Consider the following 22740-nt stretch of genomic DNA (forward strand, 5'->3'; position numbering starts at 1 on the left):
TAAGGAGAACGGAGGAGCCTTTTTTCATGTGTTCATTCTAGTGCCGATAGTTCCTTTCTCATTCCCTGTTCGATTACTTAGCGCACTTTTGGACAGAATCACTGAATAAAAGCAAAAAAAGAGCATGCAGGCAAAGTTTTCCATGCTTCAACTTTACATGACATCTTGACTAGCCTAAAAGTGCACAGGCCACTGTCAGTGGTGCTCAGTCTTCCCAAGCTATCATTAGTTAGGCGGTGTTTATACATATAAACTGCAAATTTTCACATTAACGCACATACCGTTACGTTCTTCCAATCACAATGTCGAGTCTCTAGCGTTCCAGGCAGATTTTAGTCCTGCGGCAAAAAGCGTGCAAAAGTAGTACCCTGCGTTACGCGTATTTCCACGGCTTGTTACAACGCGTTGCAGCACCGTTGCGACGAAGTTCGACGAGCTGTTCCATTCTCCAGTACTTGCGACTTTTCAAAATAGGTAATACTGCTGATTACGGTATTTTCCACCTATATTATTTTCATACGTTATAATCAAACTTAATGAAACTGTAGATTAACTGCTTATATTGTAGTCGCTCCGGATACGCTACCAGAGTATCCACGTATGGTTGTAATTGTTGAAATAAAAATATTGAAATATAATGACACTTAAAACTGTCGTTAAAAAATTACAGAATTTCCTTTCCGTATTGAAAGTATACGAACCGACAAAATAAATCGAGATCACATCAACGCTTGATCACAGCGTTATGGAACCATTGTGCTATACAGATCGAATGGCAATATACCTTACACCCGGCGTGCTATTTTAGTTCTAAAAGCACTAACTTCGAAAAAATTATCATACTTTGAACTAGAAACACTAGCTGTTATATAAGCCACGTATTGCAAGTTACGAAATAAAACTTTACATATAATTAATATAGCAGGATAATTCCGGGATAGTTGGACTCGCCGACTGAGACAGACCAACCATTTAAAATACATAGATAGTAAAGTCTTTAAAGTCCGAGGAGCGGATCCAACTATCCTGGAATTAACTAGTTATTTATTAACAAAAATTTCATTTTCCTGTTTCATTTATTTAGAAAAATTCATAACATTTTTTGAAGGCCTATTTTCCCATTCTTTCTTCTAAATGCTTTGCTCTGTCCTTATTTGTTTGTTATTATAAAATTTATAGATTGTTTTTTAAAATCTTGTATTCTCTTCCTATCTTTCCAGTTGATATTTAAACATTTTATTATTTTTTTTATTCATCCCTCTCAACTACTACGATAATTCTAGTTAACATGTCGTATTATGAATCAACCCTTTGTAGTTGTCGATTTAAATCAAATCTAGTGAAGTATTAGACATTCTAAGTATATCTTCTACTGAACTTGGTATTAAGTATTCAAATGATATTTTCCTTGAAGTACAATAAATTAAGCAAAGTTCACAAAATCGCACATTCTTTGTATTTACCGTCGCAATAAAAACGTACCTCATGTATATGCTCTATTAAAATAAAAAATGTTGTAAGTTTGCAAATACTAATGGTACATAAACGTTTGATATGAATTTTGCCCACCAACGTTTTTAAGTGTACCACGTACGTCCTCCCCTTCCGTTTAGTGAATAAATCTCAGATGCCCACATTTAATATGATATTTATTATAAATAAAAACGTTTATTAAATATGCATTATATTTAATTATCAGACACAGATTTTTTAATCAACCAATTCCTCTTTCTTCCTTTTAGAATATTCAGAATCTGATGGGCGGTAGTTTGGGGGGTCCACGTGGATTGAATGGTGGGATGTTATATTTGAATCTCTGTGCTTCGGTTGTTGTGAATCCCAAAAGGATAACTATGACCATGGCCATTAAAATGCCGAATAACTTCATCTTGGAAGATCTGCAAATAAATATTTCGGAATAGTACACATTAAAAGGCATACAAATATAGTGACGTATTTGATAACTGATCTTCAAAAAGTAAAACCTATTGGTCTTCGCAACAAATAAAATTGTACGACCCGTTTTTAAAATTGCGGTCTACATAAATAACAATATAAACTATTATTCGAATGATTATATTTATTGAGAAAATTGTAAAAGTATATTGGAATCTTGATGACATCCATCATCTTAATATGAGTTAAAGCAAATTGCAGAGAATAATTGTGAATAAAGGTTGAGGATTAAAATTATGTAAAAAAAAGAGATTTTCCACACAAGACATGCAAAGAAAGTAATTACGAAGTATACTTCATGATACTAACACAATTTTGTAATATGCTAACAGGATGTGTAATATACTTTGGAAACATCTTTTACTACTAAATTATCACTTTATTATTACTTACTTGCTTCTGACACAGCTGAAGATACTGAGTGTGAAAGAACGAATGAGAATATGCGACTAGTAAACGGCAAGCGTCTTATATAGGTACTAGAGTGACTGACGTTCACGCGCAGCTGATCGAAGCTTTAAACGGAAGACAGGGGAATCCCATCGCGGTACTCGTACAAAAGTTTTCCTTATTACTTTACGTGGAGAAGAATTTATAAGAAATATCTTATTGACATATTTTAGTGAAGGAGAGAAACGGGAGCAAGCTTGAGAAGGCGCGAAGGTCAGGAAGTAAAAGAGAGAGAGAGTGAGGTCTAGGAAGTTAGGGGAAGCCCGAAGAGACGGTGAGGAGGGGCGAGAAGTAGGGATCGCGTGTACGGTCTTATCCTTTCCTCCCACCTTTCACGCACACAAACACGCTAACCCTAGGACACGACGTGCGATTAAGTTATAGTAGTTTTTAGGTGCATATAGTTGACTAGCAAATAAATTCGAGGTTTTACGGAAGTCTCGACGTTCCTTGTACACTTCACAAAGTATACAGTATACAGTATATATATTTTTGCTAGGGGATATTTTGGGGACAATTTCATTTATTATACGAAGACGCTATTTTGAGGACAAGTGGCTGTTTTCAGGACCGTCCTCAAAGATTTTCCATCATAATGACTAATGAGTAATGACTGTTTCGAGAACCATAAAGCGGAATGTCTCACCAAGTTTGTTTATATTTTTTCAATGTTAGGCATCCAGTATTTGTGATAAGTTTAGAAATGTTTCGTTAGGTTAGGTTAGGTCAGAACTCCAATGCTGTGATGTCCCAAGGTAGTAGTTTAAAAAAAAAACATTAGTTTGCTATTATAAAATTGTGGATATATCACTAGATATATATATATGTATGTATATGATGAACATGGACACTTATTGATTTTGTAATATCTCAAGAATCGTATTGTAAATCTTACTCAATTAAATTTACGTATTCAAGATGTAGGATCTAATATCGTGGCAATCGATGCAAAAAACGCTCAGATTAATATGTTTAAAACTGGTTAACTCATTACAGTATTTTTTTTCATATTTCTGATCGTCATATTAGATTCGCCATTTTCATTTTAAAATATTTTATCCCAAATTTGAATTCAGTGACGATACAAAAATTCAGAATTATTTTTCATACAAATGGCATTTTTCTTCATGTTTTTAGCTGTCATACTGGCATATGGCATCCGCCATTTTGCATATAATAATGTTGACCTCAAATTTGGATTCAGTAACCCCAAAAATTGTTAGATGACATGTTTCGTGAAGATAACAGTGGTAAAAATCAATTGTTTCTTTTTTTTTTTTTTTAATAGGACGTCTCTAGACATGCTTGGCATTCAAAGGGGTAATGATTGTTGGATACAACATCGAGGTTTACAACATCGATGTCAGAATACAACATCAACAATACAATAACAATTACGTAAATAAAGAGATACCTACTCTCTTTCTTGGGATCTGAATATTAATCTAATGACATAATGAATAAGAGCTGTACAATATTTATTGTATAGGTAGTATTGTTCGATGGCTGCTTAATGTTAAATATCGATTTCGGTTAACTACATTCAACTGTATAGATTACAAGTAGTTTAGTAACCATTACTTTTCGATCGAGTATCATCACTATAAAGACCTATACATATATCTACATTCTGAGCGCTGATACTTGACTGTCGAAATAATATTAACACATTGGCGACGGGGCGTTGCGCTTGACGTGACTACGGGACCATTTTGCGTCAATCGTTCCAATCGCCTAAGGTTAGAAAAATTGCTGTCTAATCTGATCTAACGAATATTTCAGAAAGAAATTTTACGAAAGAGAGCAAAGTACCTTTTCTTATACAGAATTAGAATATTAGACTTGTAATAAAGTAAAGAACTTAAATGACGCTTTTATGCGTCATTTCTCACCAATGTATTAATATATTCTTTTATCCGTGTGAGGATAATCCGAATGCCCCACGGCACATGATATACAAGCAATCGGAGAAAAAGCGAAAAGTTATCGAACTAACACTTAACGGGAGCCTACTATATCTAGATTACGAGTGAGCTGCTACGGGTCAACATCCAAACAACGCACTAGCATTCGAGTCCAATTACAATTACGTAAATAAAGAGATACCTACTCTCTTTCTTGGGATCTGAATATTAATCTAATTGGAATGTCAATAACTCCGCGAAATATTACATCCGCAGAGTCCATTTTATTTCTTCGATAGAATTAACATGACATGTTATATATTTTTTATCATATATGTAACACCTTATTAAATACACAATTGTTACAATATACTGTATGCTGTATATACCTACCATATACATTTATTATGCCTTTAAGGAATAAAACTTTTGCCATTGAATACACACTTTCCTTTTAAAAAACGTTCATTAATAATCATTCAATTTCAAAACAAATATTAAGTTTGTATTTTGCTGTCTGAACGAAATATGTGTTGCAAAACGGATCAGGAATAGTTAACATCCGGTTATAACAGTCTCATTATCATAAAAATAGACAAAGGTCAGCGACACCTATTGACCCCCAGCGCCATTTATGCTATCGGGGAACTACCGCTCTCTAAATTTATTTCGATTTGCCATCAGCAAGTGATACGTCATAATTACTGTCACAGACAGCTGTGTCTTGTTCCAGATAACACTTTTTATGAACAACATTTATGAGATTTTAGTGCTTGTTTCAATAATTATAATTGTTTTTCTTATTAGTATTCTAATTTTGTAATATATTATATAAATTATTGGCTCTAAGTTATTATTGATTGTGTTAATGGTTCTTAATTATATAATATGTAAATCTTAAAAAATAAAAATTATGTTTCCGCCCGGGATCGAACCGGGGACCTTCCGCGTGTTAGGCGGATGTGATAACCACTACACCACGGAAACCGTTATTGCTTGATTGCGTATTTAGGGTACATAACTCCATATATCGAAATTTAATACATGTAAAACAATTTTATTGCAATTGTCAGGTACACAATGCATGTTCTAATTACCTTTTCAGCATCGGACGTTAAATTTTTCATAGTATAACATTTTGTAATGCTTGAATCAAGTCCGTATGGAAGGATGTTTTGCAAAAATGATCCTAATCCAAGTATTGAATGTACAATTTGAAATCGTATTCATAAACTGTTTCCCTAATTTGTCGATAAAATTATGAGACGGCAACCGAAATCTTCGATATATCAGTTTACCGCGAATTTAGGAAGCTCGTAACAGTGCCAAATATTTCGTAATAGTTTAGGTGTAGAAATCAGGTGAATTTTTAATAGATTTATGCAATGGGCAGTCATCTTTATACAACATGACACTTATTGTAAAAGAAAATCACACTATGGTTTATTATCCTACAAATTTTAGACTGCAAGATCACTTATCATTTTTCCATACACTCTTACACGCACTCTTATAATCTTATATATTATTTCTACTAGATCGATAGACGACACGATAGAAAGTATTTATATATCAGTTCTCTGTGCTAATATTTATGGCTAGAATGGCAATAAAACACAACATATAATCTTTCTGGTGTAATCCGGTGTAAAATAAGGCAGGTAATGATTTAGAACCATATATGATCACTATAATCCCTGTTGGCAGAAATTTGTGATTTTTAGAAATAATGTTTGTGGCTGATGAACACTCCTGGGTAAAAATTTGAGGTATGGAATGGATTACTGATTGATCGTTTCCTATGGTCCTTATAAGATCGCGCATAGGTACATCTGATGAGACTGAGCGGTACTTCCAATTATTTATATTTCACAGCAGATCATGTTTCAATCTATAAAAGATAATTTCACACTACGAGATGGATCCAAAATTGGTGCGAGAATGATCTTTCCCGCGAAGTGAATATAGCTTGAATCTATGATCTATGAACGATCCATAAATGATCTATAATGGTCTAATTTCTTAATGTACGAAGATCATACCTAAATCCATTTCGGATCCAAGTCGTATTGATTGTACGGGAAAGATCATTGTCAGATTTTTGGATCTATTCCGTAGTCTGAAGTTATTCTTCGTAATAAAAGTGAAGTACGGAACAGTCTCGCTAGACGTACCTGTACGAAATCTTACATGGACCATGTAAAATGATCAATCGATAATATGTCCCATACCTAAAATGTTTACCCTGCCCTGCAGTCTTGACAGTTCTATTACAATAACTTCCCTGTAGGTTGATGCAGTTACTTCAAGAAATCTTCCCGGGTATTAAAAGGTATTAGACGTGGAGAAGCTTGGGAATACCATAGCTCAAACAGCTATTAATCACAATGACGTTGGGGAACGAACCTAGAGATTTCGGTAGAGGAATCGATAGATTCCTAAGAGCTCCATCACAGTGCCTTTGCTGCAGCTATGCTTCATGATACTTACAATTAGACGAGATACTGTGCTGTCTAAAATCGAGGAATTTATAAAGATGTATTGCAAGGATGATGAATTTATAAGGAAGCAACATAGATTTTTTAATAGCTTCTAATACTGTTCAACTTGATGCTTCTTGTCGCATTCTCGATTTCTACTTAGGATTTTCCGTCTTGAACTAAACGAGTTATCAGAATAGAATGATCAGAGATCAATGATCCCTATCGAGGAAGATGCTGTTTATATCCTCGGAAGGGATGCGTTAATTTTGGTAGGGATAACGATATTTCATATTAAAATGTGCTAATGCTTAATTCGATTTAATTTAATTCACTGGTAGCTTAACTAATGGCTTGCTGGTACTTGCGTTTCTTATTTTAGGCCTGTGGCTATTCGTCGTGCCTAAAAGAGTATTTCTCTGGATGCCTATCTGCTAACTCTTGCTGTATGTAGTCTAGGGTTCGCGGAATGTCAAAGGGAATAATCTCTAATATTTTCTCCTCCTGACTACTGCTATGATTAACTCAAGGAAATTATACGATAGAATTCTGTTTCTTATATCTATACCGGCAAGCAATGGCACCTAGTGCTGGCAAATGTATAATGCTGCAAATGGGCAATTGAAAAGAATTACTCTAACGCGAAATTGTGGACTACGTTATTTGTGACGTGGTGACCAAAGCTGAAACAACGCTCTTAAAATTACTTTATTATTTTTTATTATTTATTATTATTGTTTAATTATTCCTTCGCGTCTATTCCACACGCACAATTCATAAAACAGTCCCACATAGATCACAAGATTTTCGTTAAAACAAATGCTGATATAAATAAAATATATGACATATAAGTTGGATTTACAGGTTGATTTAAACAATTTTAAAAGACATCCAGTATTGCTAAAAACAATTGACAGTTAAAAAGTATGTATTTGAGTTTTCCAAGATATGCTAGGTGTACTAATAGTAAATTATTAGCGTTTGGTTAAATATTTATTAGGGGCATTCAAAATATAACACGTTAATTTTGTAGTCTTATTCAATAACGTGTTTCAATGATGAACAGCAGCCACCTTAGGCTTTGGAGGTAAACCATTTATTCTGCGATATTCATCTTCAGTCAAGGAAATTAGGGGCTTTATTTTTCGACCTGGTGCCGATGCAGGTTTGCGGTTTCCGTCTTCAGATGCTTCACGGCGGATACGCTGAAATGAAATATCCATTTTTTTACTTTAGACAATTTTCTTTATAGCGAAATACATTATGACTTTATAACGATAGTGCAGTTTATCATTTTAACCCGCATGTACTTACCGGGTGAGGTGTGGGCTTGTTGACAGGCCGGATGGGCTGAACTGGTCGTTTCGTTGTATACTGACTTCCTGGACGCGCAGGTTCGGCTGAGACAACCATTGCATAAATTGCGACAATCGCCAGCAAAGCAACAAACTTCTTCATCTTTGTTTCTGTTGTTTCTCTGTAAAAATGTAAATATAGTTTATTCATCACAGATAAAATTTTATAAAGCCTTTTCAAGACTGATATGAATCTGATTGTAGGCTGAACTCAACTAAAGAAAGATACATAATTCTAAATTTGGAATTTATTAACATGACCTTATTACATCAAAAATATACAAGTTTCTATATTACTCAAATTCGAATATTCCTTTCTTACTAACCGTAACGAATAATAATATAATTATTACTTTGTTTTTCTTTCTAGTTTAATGGTTTACAAAGACACTAGTTGGTTCACGAATTCATTGTTTTTTTTTTAATTCTAAGCAAACCACATGTGGTTTCCCCTGAAATAACGTAAATATATGTTTAAATAAAAAAATAAAATATATTTAATTCAAAACCATGCATATGCATACTTTGTAATAAACATTTTATGCACTGACACGTGCGCTTTGATAGAGAAATTATCAGGTTTAATCTTAAGCGATGCTTACCACGTGTATCTTCACGCTCGAGGATCTTGGAGTAATGGATAACATTTTGCCTGTTGGTTCTTCTTTATATATGATTCAATAATGATATATAAAACATTTATGCATGTATTTCTAAGAATTAGCCCCATTAATCGAACCCGGGGAACCACCGCTCACTGGACATACTTGCAAATACGTGCGTGCCATCGGAGTGGGACCATGGTCACGGAAACCACCTTGAACGGATCATCAATATAAATAAGATACATCGATATTGAATATTGAAAATCAAATTATTAATTACGTATCAATAGGATATAACTACAGTTATACCTTACTGATATCATAGCAAGCCGTTTAAAATCCCTCGTTAATTTAACTTATAAAGGTGTGCGGGGCAAAACGAGCACTAAAGGCAGCCAGGGTGAAACGGGCATATTGCAACCAGCAAATAAACTGTCGATGTCTCATATTGTTATATAGAAAAGGAAGTATATTTGCGTAAGAAAAAAGAGCGCGGCATAAAAAGAAGCATTTTTTTATGATTTCCTTTTCGAGGTTATATCTCCAAACTTTTGTTATCCATAGAAAGTCTAATAAAAATATAGAAATCATTTTCCCAGCAATTTGGAATTATTGAGCACGCTGTCCGTTTTACCCCAGAAGTCTGCTTTGCCTCGCTTTCCTCTACCAACTTCGAATCTGCTGCTCAGGTTGTAGGGCAGGAAACATTGCAGGAGGATCTTACGTAATCGTCATCCTAAAAATATACAGAGATGAATTGGATAAATAAAGAAATAATGACGTTGGAACAATTCCACATGAAAAATCTTTTATAGTAGTATCAATCATATTCATGATCACTATAGTCATACAATATGATTAAGATAGTGACAGAGATATGGTATTGCTGCTGAAAATATTCATAAAAGATTGTGTTATTTTTGTTAGGTTAACCATAATGAAATAACTGACGCAGTCATATCTTTCCTTACGTACTTCCAACATTTAAATGTGACATGGTGAAAATAGTCAAAATATAATGATCCACGCAATTATATATTTGTTGCTATTTTTTTAGTAATTATATGTATAGCTGTAATATAGCTGTTGCAGCTATAAAAATATATCTCACTCATGCAGCAATATTTTACTACTAATTCAGTCATAATTTATTAATACTATCATTATAACTGTAAGCCCCACAGAACGGTTGTTGAATAATGCTATTAGCGGCCGGGAGATGACACCCGATTAGCACTCCGTTGGTATAACAAGGTTGCGATGTATAGGTTCCCATGTATATCTTGTGTCGGTAATGCAGAAAATATTTTTAAAAAACGATTTCTATTTACCTATATTTATATACATAATTTAAACAAAATGAAAGCTATTCCCGTTATTACACCATACTCTTATTCGTAGTTCAAAATAATAACTTCTTCAAACTGTAACGATCATTTTATATTTCGCGCCGAATTTAATGCGTGAATGATAGCGCTATAGTCCAGGTAACTCCCACTGCTGAAACAGTGCTTTGTCCTGTCCGGTAAGCGGCAAATATTGGCCCTTTTTGCCAATTGTCATTTGAATGAAACGTATCGGATAAACAAAAGCACTACGTACAGGCTACCATAGATAACAGGTATTGACCAAATAAGTTTACAGAGAATGTTAAATCAATTATAGATAATAGTATGTTAAATTAATTATATCGCGTTTTGTATTTCTTCTTTTATAATATACAATATAGTTCAAATTGGTAAAGACAAAAGGGCTATTTTATATATCATCCATGTTACGTATAATACATGGAATTAAATGAACGGTTATAATATTGAAAGGGAAATGTTTCAGATTTAATTAATCCAAGTTTCCAACTATTAGACCCTATTTTCTTGTATTAATATTATAAATATTTCACTATTTTATATAAAAATGATATGTCCTCTAATTTCCTCGTTTTTCCATTTTCTTCGTGTTTTAAAATATGTTTTCATAATTATTTTTGAACATTATAACACACCTGACCAATGAAAATTACAAATAACGACGTTACACATAATCTTGACTTTTCCACAAACAAGGATCTATCTGGAATCATTTGATGTCGATTTTGCCTTGGTGTCTTAATACGACCAGATATTCTGAATTGAAACGATGTATCAGCAACCGTGATCTTCGATATGTCGCCAATCTGATCTTAAATAATGTTTGAGCCCCTTAAGCAGTAATAAGAGCTAACACGATTAACAATATTTTGGTTAGCATTTTCAATCATAAGTCTTCATTTGGTTACAATAGATATTGTAAGACCAAACTGGAATCCTAAATTTTGAAATATTTTGGCTTTTAGGTTTTAAGCTCGCTATTTCTTTACAGGGAATATTATCATATCTTTGTCCAATTCATTTTTCATGATTAATGAGATCACTGATCTATATAAGTAAGATATCACAGTATTCAGAGAACTATATGAACTGATCTTTATGACTAACTCTATAAAGAATTGTATAGAATAGGAAATATCCAAATGGGGAAATATCGACCCTCGGATAAAGTCCCACCATACCTTGATTGCCTTTTCATACTGCTTTTAGGTATTTTGCGATAAAGATGCCAACATAATCGATGCACCTTATTCTGGAACTTCTGTTAATGTTAAGGCTTGCCTGATAAACGCACAGCAACCTGGGTCGGATCTTCTCCATCGGGTGTTTTTCTCTGAAAATATATGTTAATAGATTTTAAAAAGTGGAAAGCAACGTCGGGCAGGCCAATATGGAACTTTTTGCATCATTGAAGAAATGAGAGAAAATTATGCTAACGCGTAAAAAATAACAATTTGACCACTGCACGGTAAAGCTATTTATAGCCCTCAACTCCATATAGTGTGAGTACGCTCTTTAAGGCACTGTAATAAGTTTAATAAAGTTTTTAAAGATCTCCGTGAAACTTCTCAATAACGCAAGTTTTCCCTTCGTAAAGTTGCAAATCTTTACCGCCGGTAGCCTCTACTGTAGATTGTCGATTTTGGCAACAGAGTTCCTTCTGGTAAAGAGTATCTGTCTGTCAGGTGCCTGTACTTATAACGAAACTCGATTGAGTCTCTTGATTCCTTTATTTTAAGGGGCTAAATCTACGTAGGTGGGTCAAAAAATTTCATTTTCCAAAAATATAGTTACTCGGTAGTATCACCTTTTCGCTATATTCCCTAAAAATTTAATTGAGGTATTTCCAAAATTGACTGAGCTACAGCTTCTAACAGTCGGCCGAGCGAGCGTCGGGTTTCGCTACCTCGCGCGGTATTTTTTTTCGAATTCGAAATTCGAACTCAGGAGGTGACGCGCGAAGGAAGAATTGCTCGCAGACGTATGAAGTTGCAATTGCTGCTGAGGATAATTCATATTGTCTTGGAATTAACGACTAGAGATGAAGTTAAAAATTCTTCGCGGAAAAATAACAACACCATACTTCAAACTTTAAATATGTTTTTCTCAAAATTCTGTTTTCGAAGTCGCTGGATATCATATCTCAAGAACCACTCAATGAATTCATTTGAAATTTACACGAAATACAAGAAGAAATATTTAAGGGTCGTTGACAATTTCACTTTTCTTTAAATCGATCTTCATTTTTTAATAGTAACGTAAACATGATGACTTTTTCCATAGATTTTTATGCTCGAGATTCAATTCGTCCCCATTTTGTAAAATAAAGATTTAAAAAACCAACAATCGTCATAGCCTCCTATTTATTATTACTTAACTGGAATAACTCGTTTGGTTTTTAGATTGCAGATGAACCGTTTCAGCTGGAGAGTGCACCGCCAAACATCACGAATAAAATTGCATCATCTGCCGGAGGTCATACTTTTTTCTTTCTATACTTTTTCATGACTTTCTTTCAAAGGTTCTCAATAGATGTACCTTTGTGTAAAAAAGATGCATTTCATTTTCACCAATCTTTGCTCAGAAAAAAAAATCCGAATTTCGACATTTTTTTCGGGCCTTTAGGTATACATACAGGGTGTCCCAGAATTGCTTTTGGACCGGAAAGTGGGCGATGCCTGGAGGTGCCCTGAGTGTTTTTTTTTTGGGAATAATTAATTGCCGGAGCCTACTAACAATCGCTGATATGCGATGCACCGGAAGTCGGTCAAAACTGGAATAAGTAAATCGGGATCTTCAAAACTGTCACTAGCTCGCTGCCGTAGCTTCAGCGTGTCCAGGTCGCTCTGGTGGTGTTCTTCGTCCGGACCAGGTCGGGAGGGCTAGGTGGCGGAGTTCACGAAATCTCACGCCGGGGTAGCTCCTGCTCCCCGTCCTCTTCAGTACTGTTCATGCCTTCCCTTTCGGGACATCGATACCGGCCGTAACGAGAAGAACGAAACGGTCCATGGCGATACCTTCTTCGATGCCGACCCCCTATTCAATTGGGGTCTCGTTGGCGGCGGGGTGGAGGCGTCTATTGATTTTGGATCGTCACCCACTATCCCAGCTGTAGCCTCGTGGTGATTCTCCTCCAGTGACGTGTAGATGTTGGATGTTGTGGCCGAATTCGTAATGCATGAAATGGTTTTACAAAAGAAATTAACCTAATGTTCGATATTTGCAATAATTGTGACCCTGGAGTTCTTGGCCGGCAATTTATGTCACGAATGATAAACACGACAGTCAACTTATTCCAGACTCGTGACGTGAAATAACGTCACAATACATATGGGTCAGATTTAAAACCAAATTTTTAATTCTCCTGAAAATTGTTTCCCTTGTTCTTGAGGAGAAAGAAATAAACTGTATTTTTTTAATTTCAATACGATATGAAGAATTTTAAAAATATCGAACTTTTAATTTATTGATTCCAAAAAACCGGTTCTTCTTTAAATGTATCGTACATCGCCCACTTTTAGACGAAAAGCAAAGCACTGGAGGACAAAATATGCAATAGGGTTCACTTTGAAGTCCACGTTTTAGTGGTCGAAAATTCGGTCGTTTAATAATTGTTATGCAACAATTTGTATTATTTCAAAATTTGAATATTTTTAAATAAATTTTTAAGTCAAATTAAATATTTTTTTCGGTAATTTGTTATTATATTACGGAGAATATTGCCTGAAAATTTGAAAGTGGACCGTTTTGAAATAATATGAAATGAAATAAAAATGAATGAAATAATGAAATTTTTTGGCAGGCGGTGAAGTCGGTCGCACGAGCCGCACACGAGTAACACAACGGCACGAGCCGAAGGCGAGTGCTGTTTGTTTTACGAGTACGGCGAGTGTGACAAACTTCACGAACTGCGTATAATGTTCGCTTTATTGTACCAGTATCGCATAATATTTTCTGTAACGAATGCATTAAAAAGGCTACTTTTTGTGCCTCCAAAGTGACTGGAACATCTCTTCGTTAGACGAGGCAGCCATAAGAAAGCAAGGAAGGCTTCCAAAGTGAATGCATTTCATGACAGCGCGCGAAAACAAAGTTTACTTTATCGCACTAGTGTGAGAAGAAAGCACTAGTGCGATAATGTAAAATTGGACCGATTTGCGCATGCGCAGCATTTTTATCGTATCCATAGATATAAAGCGCCATTTTCGCCACACTTCGGAGGCACGAAAAGTAGTGTTTTTCATGCATGAGTTACATAAAATAATTAATTAAATCAATGAAGTTAGATATTAAAACTTAAATTTGTTTTTCCATTTTTCCATAAAATTTTTAGTACTTATAGTTCAGAAAATATAATGATCGAAATCAAATAACATGAATTTGCAATAATTTGAATTTTCGCCGATGGGGGGGCACCACCTCCCGAGCATGTGTGGCCGGCGATGCAGGTGAGTAAGTATCACAGGAGATCATACAAAACACACAGTATATTTATTGATAATTGACGTTACAGGAAAACAGTCAAGCTGTTGTGCCAGGTGCGAGACGACTAGAAGCTTCTTCCAGCGCCTGATCCTGGGGGCGCCACAGCTGCGGGCGTCCTCGCCTCTGATTGGCTGCTGCCTCGTTGGTCGCCACACATGGTATATGGCGCCACATTTAATTATACCCGGCTGCGAACTTGGTACCTCATGGCTCCGATTGCTCAAGTGCAGCACTCTCGGCTTATCTTCCAATGCACCTGTCACAGATGCAAACTGGAGCAAATTGAGAGCAACTAATTCATTAAGAAAATCATATGAAAATCTGTTTGGTTATATGGAGTAGTAATACAAAAAATATTTTTCTATTTTAATGAATATTTTTTAATCATTGTATAACCGCAGCGGAGCAATTAGGAAAACATAAGAAGTATTTAAGGAACAATTTTTCAGTCATTAAAAACATAAATTTTTATCTTTTGATGGTAACTTCCCTACGGTACTTCCCACCGCTCACTCGGCCACAGATTAATATGCTATCGGTCGATAAGCATTAGCGAAAAAAAAGCCGATAAATAGGCTACCAGTCGGTAAAGTGTTAACACAACGGAAGTAGACGACACTCCAATCAATCATAAGAGTCGTCTGTTTGTCAAAATCTCAAAAAAAATTAGGACTATATTAATTAACGAAATCAAGATTTACCTCAACGACCTAAGAGGGACCAAAATAGAACTAAAGTAGCATCAAAACTTAATCTAGTCTCACCAAGGAAAAAAGGCTGTCACTAAAACGCAGAGATTAACTTTTTTTAGAGAACGGACCCGGACTCTTTCGGGTTCCGAAAGAAACCCAAATATTGGATGCAACATGTCTTTCGTATAAATTTTTAACAAATTTGGCTTTTATAGATTTTCAAGGTGAAAGGACAACTAATTTTAGTCGAAAATTTTGGCCTTGTAAAGGTTAAGGGGAGGAGTAAGTAGGTTAAAAATTTACTGAAGCCTTTCTAAGGAGCTAGCTGATAGGAAGCGTCATAGCGTCTAGCAGAGCAAATAAGCCGGAAAGAAAGAAACAACACACCAAAAGCGTGAGTCTGACGCACCTGAGCTATATTGAAAATGACAGCAAGTCTATTAGGTAGTATGAAAAAGAAGCAAGAGTTAAGAAAAGTCGCCACTGAATTTCAAGCAAAGCATTATACATATATAGAAAAGCGTGATGCATTATAACAGCTAAGCTAATTGTGCAAACGTCTTAAACTAATTCACAAAGTGTCAAAAACAACATTCTATATGGCCCAAATGAAGTTAAGGGGCTTCAACTAACTACATGTAGAAGCTTCAAAAAATCGACTTTTTATACATAAAACGTTAGTATAACATCTTAAGAATATACTATGCAAATTTTTCACTGAAATTTGAAGCCGTTTTTGAGTTATATTAAAAGAGCATGAGCCATCCGCTCGGTGTTCTCACATTTCAGGTCAGATCAGACACAGGTCTCCGCTTTTGTCAATATTCTGCCAATTTTTTAAGATCTTTCTCAAGATAATTTACTGCAGCGATGTTTATGAAAGTTTCAATGCAACCGTTTGGCGCTTCGCTCCGAAACACTTGCATTCGGAGTTGAAAATAATTGAAATAGCAGCATTTTTAGCTGCAGGTATATTCAATGAAGGATATACTTCAATAATTCTTCGCATTATGGATGATCTGGACTTAGTCATTGGGTGACACTGTAAGTCGTACGCTGAAGACAGCGATAATAAGCGAATTGTTCGACAGAATCGACGCAGCAGTTCTGAATCAAAAGAATCTCGAAAAGCCCGAGGAGAAGCTCAGCTTGCTGAGAATGAGCATTTCGAGGAAAAGAAAGTATTATTGTATGGCGCAGGAATCGCTGATTAGCCGGTAAGTCATTTCATAGAGTTTTTACTTATCAAAACTTTAAACGCGTTTTTCTCAAAACTACGTTTGCAAGATTCACGTGTAATATAACTCAAAAACTAATTGATCGATCATAATGAAATTTTGTATACATTTTCAAACATTTTTATTTTTTTGCAAATAACGGACATTTTTCACAAAAAAATCGAACTCGATTTAAAAACCGTGCCATTTTGTTAAGTTTTGATATTTTTAAACCGGGTTAAGTTCAATTCCAGCGTTTTTGTATTAACTTTAATAGTAATAACTTAGGGTTCTTTTGGGTTTTAAAGTTTGATATTGACGTCCTTTTCAAGACGTTTTATGAATAAACTGGGCGAAAAACACAACCTCACGAAATAGTAATGGCAATGGCAATCGATAGACTGCACATTGTTATTGCATCGATCAAAAAACGCCACCGAAACGTGCGAATCAATTTTTTCTGATCTCGGGAAGAATATTGTGTCCTACGAAACGTGTAATTATTAGTTTAAACGTTTTAAATAAAATGATTTCGATCTCACTGATAGTGCGCGTCCTGGATAGTCTCAACAATTTTTGGATTATTTAGAAGCATTATTTGCTCAAAATTCGGCAAAAACGCAGGAAGAACATGCAACAACACTAGGAGTTGATCGAGAAGACATGCAGTGGGAAAAATACAGAAAGTAGGAAGATGGGTCCCACATAAACTGAGCGTACATAACCTTCAACACGGACGAACACAGGCCTTTCACTGCTCGCTAGACAACAAAAGGACTTTCTCTGGAAAATCGTGATGAGATAAAAAATGGCTTTTACATGACAATTCTAACCACAAAAAAAATCATGGGTTGATCCTGGAGAACCAACAACATTAACGCCTCAACCGAAATGGCTTCTGTGTATCTAGTAGGATATGAAGTGTGTCCTTTATTATGAACTCCTAGAACCGAGTTATATGATCACTGCCAATCAGACCGTTTGAGCAATGAAATCAAACAAAAAGGGCCATTTACAGGACACAGAAGGTGAAAAGTCATTCTCCTGCATCATAACGTTCGACCACACGTTGCTTTCGCAACCCAAAAACTTATCTTAAACTTTGGGTGGGAAGTTCTCCCACATCCAGCGTATTCACCAGACATGGACCCTTTTGACTATCACGTATGCCGATCAATAGCGCACCGTTTAGCAGAAAGCCGATTCTAAAAAGTTAAAAATATCAACAAATTTATCGATGACTTTATCGCCTCGAAACCAGCCAGCTTTTACTGGGGTGTCATTCGTATGCTACTACATCGATGTCGGAGGCTCGTCGAAAACAACGGAGAATATTACCCGAATTGATTTTTTTTGTTTATTTTTAATAAAGCCGTAAGTTTCTATGAAAACTGTAAAATTTAATTCACTCACCTAATATAACGGAAATAATATAGTCCATGAAATATGGATGACAATGGAAAGCATGATATAAAATAATCGTGATTATAAGCAGAATATAAAGCAAACCATATTAGCAAGCAAAAATCATAAAGGTCGATTACATATATGGGTGATTAATCTATATGACATTATAATTACAGTTGTATAATGTTACGTAGGCCGTAGTGGCTAGCGAGGCCTTTAAATTTGATAACAAAAATTTAGAAGTAACCAAAAAAAAAGAAACGACCGGAGGTAACGTGAATAATGTTTGAGTGAATTCCGAGCGGTAAGAATACACTCAATGGTGGGTTCGCTGCTCGTTTAAGGTGTTGAAACACGCCTTGCTATTCCAACGTGGGCAGATATTCTCTGAAATGTTGAGGATGGGTAAGAGATATTTAAAAACGCGAGTAAAATGTGAGTTTACGATATATTGTTACAACCAATTTAAAAGTTTTCTATTAATTGTCGTGTATAGTGTTTCTATTATGAGAAATATCGGATAACAAAACCTAACTGTGTGTGAGGTTAAGGCAAGATGAAATTTGGTGGAACAGAAATCTATCAAAACTATGCGATATTCGGAAAGAGTAGTCTATGCAGCTCTATTTTGCCCGGTAACCGATCCAGCTTGTTCCCTAGGGTATGTAATAACGAATCCGTACCTAGGCCAGATTGCGAATACTACACTGAATCTAATACTCTAACGGTTAGAGCCACGAGTGACAACGTGCAGTCCGATCTTTTACGCGTGAAATTGAATGATTTTCTGAGCGTCTGTGCCATGATTTTGGCTGCTTATATAGTCGATTTTTGCTGATGCTCTAGGTACGGTTAGGACGTTAGGAATGCACTCAGCTAACCAGCTGGGTAGGTGGCACGGGCAATGCACTGGGTAACGTGCTGAGTCTGCAATTATGCTTCCTGTCGGCTACGTTATTCTTCTGTTTAGAAATGAAGGTTGATATACGTAACAATAACATGAATTATGTAGTATGTAATAGATAGTGTGTTTAGCGAGTAGGACTGGCTATAGGCATAAGTGACTCTATTTGTATATACAATGTATATACGTAGGCTGTGTATGTGTATAGGGGAGGTGGAACGTAGCAGATATCCCATAATGGATTACTATATTGCAATAAGCTGTTGGAGTTTACAAGATTAACAACAAGATGGCTGCCTCTATGGATGGACAGTGTATAAAGTGTATATAGTGTATAAAGTTCTAGTGTGTAAGTATACGTCTCATGAATAACTTTTGATCACACATTTCATCTAGTAGTAATTAATACGATGATGAAGGTAAAAATATTGATCTGAATCATGGTAAAGGATGGGGATTAGTGAAGTACCTATATCGTATATACGATATATTTCAATAGAGTAAATGGATTAGGATTACAATTAGTGGAGAATAACTGGAAAAAGCAGGATACAATGAGAGGATTCCTGACAAACCGACTAATACTGTAGGATAGAAGATTTATGCGGTTTTCCAGGCAGCGGAAGGAATGAATGATATACAGTGCTATTACGAATATTGTTCCATTTATGGCTCTTTCACATTTATTATGCTAAGGGTCATATAATCTTAAATGAGATGTTGAATCATTCCGTTATGTGAACCAATTTATTCAAATAAAACAGATATTATTTAAGGCTAATAATTTAATTGAATAATGAGAAAATACATTACACTTTTATTTCTTTGTTTTCCTTTTAGTCCAGGAGGTAGTTTTCTTTGTATTATTACGTATCTTTGTACGTACTATTTGTTTTAATTCACGCCTAAGATTCTCAAACTCTTTGCGAGGAGCTGCTTCTTTGTTGAAAAATTTGTCGGTATCTAAGGAGCATATATAAACTGTAGTATAAACTATTTCAATAGCAAAAATAATAAGTAAAAGTTCATTACATTGATTATTTCGTTTCCTTCTTCTAAAATGGTTTTATGCCAACTCCACAGGGACCAACTACGGAATTACATTGATTATACGTACCATGAAAGCGAACATCATCGATCGCAAAGAAAAATCGATCATTCCATCCATGCGAAATCTTTGAATTTATTTTTTCATTATCACCGGTTGATGTTTCTTGATTATCATCACCGTGATCTTCGTTGTCGGATGAATCATATTTAAATGGATTCATTTTGTTAAAATCAAATTGAAAGTTTGACTTGCTGTAGGATTCTGCTTCAGGTTCATTTACTGAAAACAAGTTTAATATCGTATTAGACTGTCACTTAAATTTTATTTGATCAAAATGATCTTTAACTGAAATCTCACCTGTGTTGGTTGGTTCTCTAGCAAAAGTTTTTAATAAACTAAATTCATTATCTTGTTTTAAGCTGTCAGCCAGTCTATCAGATACATTGTAGAATACATCCTTCGATACAGGAACAGCTGGTTCTTCATTCTCAGTAACACTGATTTTTCGTTTCTTTTTTTCTGATTTCTTTGGCACAGAGGTTTCAATTGGAACTTCATATTTATAATGATTGTTTTCAGTTGGGTCATATCGTATCATTTGACCCTTTCTAGAAATTGCAACAACATATTTATTTTTGGAAGTGCTTAAAAGTGCGATTTACGATTATCAATAGAGACGTCAAACCTTTTTAAATTTGTTGGAGCATTGCTTTCTGTTCGAGATTTAATTGGCTTTCCTAAAACATTTTGTAGTATATCTAGTTGCCATTTTTTCTCATCCTCCAAACTAGACTCTACTTTTTCTTGTAATTCAGATTCGTGTGTTACCTCATCATCATCGATAAAACGCTCATCAAGAGTAAAACGTTTGTCGTGTCCCAATTTTGCTTGTAACATCGATAACTAAGAAAATTATAGGAAAATAATAATAGCTAAATAATAGCAGAATAATATTAACATATGATAGTGATAACGGGAATTACTGAATTTATTGATATAAGAAGTAAAATACCTTTTCCTTTGTTTTATTTTTAATCTCAAATTGATTTTCATCCCAGTTAGCTTCAACATCTTCAGCATCATCAAACAATAATTTTCTATCTTTTCCATTTTTCTTTGCATCATCCTCTTGGCCTACGTCATCCTCGAAAACGATTTTTTTATTTTGGGCTTTATCCTAAAAACGTTATGACTGATTATTTAAACAACAATAATATTGGAGCATTGCTTGTACAACTATTATACCTACCACAGATTTCAATGCATCTCGAATCATTTGCTCTTTAGCTTTGAAAATTAATTTCTTCTCCTTCAACGATTGTATTCTTTTTTTCTCAGAGATGGTCATTTCTTTCTTAGGAACGTCTATAAATACATGATTTACATTATTTTTCTCTGGTGATTTAATATCAATCTTGGAATGTTTTTCTTTCCAGTTCATATCATCTTCCCAATCTTGATTCATAGGGTCAATGCATATATCCTTTACTTCTTCCTCATTATTCTTCCTTTTTTTAAAACTACTAGAAACATGATCATTCTGTATTTTAATACTAGTAGGAGTTTTCACAGGATTGATTTTCAATTTGATGGGAGCGATTTCAAGAGGTACACTATTCAATGTGTTGCTTGTCTCTTTAGATTTTGACACAGCAGCTTCTTGTCGTTCTCTTTTGAGACGTTCAAGGAAACTTTCTTTAGCAATGACAACAGACAAGCTTCTGCCATTCAATGTAACTGTGTTTACATGTTTAAAACCTGAAATAGAGTTCACAATATTAATATGATAATCTATGATATTATATCTATTACTTACAAGCATTTAGATTCTTATCAGTGGCTAGTATCACAACAAAGGCAAATTTGCTTTCACAATTTTCTTCAACATCTTTTTTCTCCTTTATATCCACATTTACAACAGTTCCATAATCTTCAAAGAGACTCTTAACTTCATTCTCGTTTACTTCATAAGGTAAATTTTTTAAATAAAGTCTATAACTTTTCTCCATTTTCTATGGATTATGCAAAAAACAGTGTATTCGACCACAATCCGGCCTCACAAAACACGTGGTCGGAACTAGTTGAGGTTATAATTTGGTATGTAACTGTGGAATAGAGGCGACACCAGAACTGTCCGCGGTCAGTCTGAAAGCCATATCAAAGAAATCTTTTCAAAGACCTGAAGAACAGATTTATGTTATATCACAAATTTTAGAAACTCGGAAAGGTGCACAGTCCTATTATTAAATCATTAGTTTGATTGACTGATTAATGCACAGGTAATTTCGAGATTTTTACATAAAATATCATGTACCTCAATGAGTGCGAGAGAGGCAGCCATTCGTCAGTATTTAAGTGTATGAGAGACACAGCGAATCCGTAGCAATAAAATTGGCGCGCAATAAGCTGATAAGAACGTTTCCAGAAGTTTACTTTAAAACGCTTGAAAATTTAAAAAATCAATGTTATAAATAATGTATTTTGGAAGTTACCATCCTACGTTGAACTGATTAGTCGTACAAAACGGATAACTAAAAAATCCGGATTTTTCATTGGTCAAATTCGATCATCACGACAAAGTTATCCATCCGATCTGGTCTGATCAGTCACATGGCTACTGTTTCTGGCCAATAAGAAATCTTATTTTCGGAGTTATGCGTCTTGTACTAGTTCGTTCAATGTGAAAAGGCATCTTGAATGGTCATAAATTCTAAGTGGTGAGAGATATTGGATGATTGAGTTTTTTATGAATTCTTTCGTAAGAAACTTGAAGAAATAAAATAGAAGTAATGTAACAGGCATAATTCTTCAGTCTTTAAAAAATGTGTCAATTCTAGAAAGACCGTAACGAATTACCGATAGGCATC

The 22740-nt window shown here is 34.9% G+C and overlaps 1 protein-coding gene, 1 long non-coding RNA gene and 1 other non-coding gene across 7 annotated transcripts; all 3 read right to left on the reverse strand.

Annotated features, from left to right (window-relative positions):
- Positions 1-1057: 1057 nt before the first annotated feature.
- LOC107267902 lies at positions 1058-2501 on the reverse strand. The gene is made up of 2 exons (XR_001537714.2): positions 2350-2501; positions 1058-1898 (listed from the first exon to the last, which is right to left on the reverse strand). It is a non-coding gene; the product is annotated as an uncharacterized LOC107267902 (long non-coding RNA).
- Positions 2502-5224: 2723 nt separating this feature from the next.
- Trnav-aac lies at positions 5225-5297 on the reverse strand. Its single transcript has one exon. It is a non-coding gene; the product is annotated as a tRNA-Val (tRNA).
- Positions 5298-7487: 2190 nt separating this feature from the next.
- Positions 7488-22497, reverse strand: LOC107267725 (probable RNA-binding protein CG14230). 5 transcript variants are annotated; one of them, XR_003059685.1, is made up of 11 exons: positions 22366-22497; positions 21690-22018; positions 21123-21631; positions 20886-21050; positions 20559-20776; positions 20231-20481; positions 19940-20152; positions 19636-19785; positions 8748-8962; positions 8105-8267; positions 7488-7995 (listed from the first exon to the last, which is right to left on the reverse strand). XR_003059685.1 is itself a non-coding variant. In XM_025085055.1 (9 exons), exons 2-8 carry the CDS (start codon positions 21880-21882, stop codon positions 19640-19642), a joined length of 1695 nt encoding a protein of 564 aa, XP_024940823.1. In that variant the 5' UTR covers positions 21883-22018; positions 22188-22350; the 3' UTR covers positions 14587-14874; positions 19636-19639. The 5 variants fall into 5 exon arrangements, 2 of the variants coding, with proteins under 2 accessions (XP_024940823.1, XP_015595235.1); XR_003059683.1 differs by lacking the exon at positions 22366-22497 and adding an exon at positions 22188-22350; XR_003059684.1 differs by lacking the exon at positions 22366-22497 and having other exon boundaries at positions 21690-22153.
- Positions 22498-22740: the final 243 nt, after the last annotated feature.

Source organism: Cephus cinctus, unplaced genomic scaffold (assembly GCF_000341935.2).
Source record: "Cephus cinctus unplaced genomic scaffold, Ccin1 Ccin1_scaffold0457, whole genome shotgun sequence".
In the NCBI taxonomy this organism is placed as follows: Eukaryota; Metazoa; Arthropoda; class Insecta; order Hymenoptera; family Cephidae; genus Cephus; species Cephus cinctus.

What these genes read in the sequence shown, in the direction of transcription:
- LOC107267725 (XM_025085055.1), bottom strand. Translation starts at nt 21,882, where the DNA reads ATGGAGAAAAGTTATAGACTTTATTTAAAAAATTTACCTTATGAAGTA. An exon ending in AAAATAAAACAAAGGAAAAG is followed by an intron (nt 20,777 to 20,885) that starts GTATTTTACTTC and finishes TAATTTTCTTAG; the next exon opens with TTATCGATGTTACAAGCAAA. An exon ending in CGATGATGTTCGCTTTCATG is followed by an intron (nt 19,786 to 19,939) that starts GTACGTATAATC and finishes TATGCTCCTTAG; the next exon opens with ATACCGACAAATTTTTCAAC.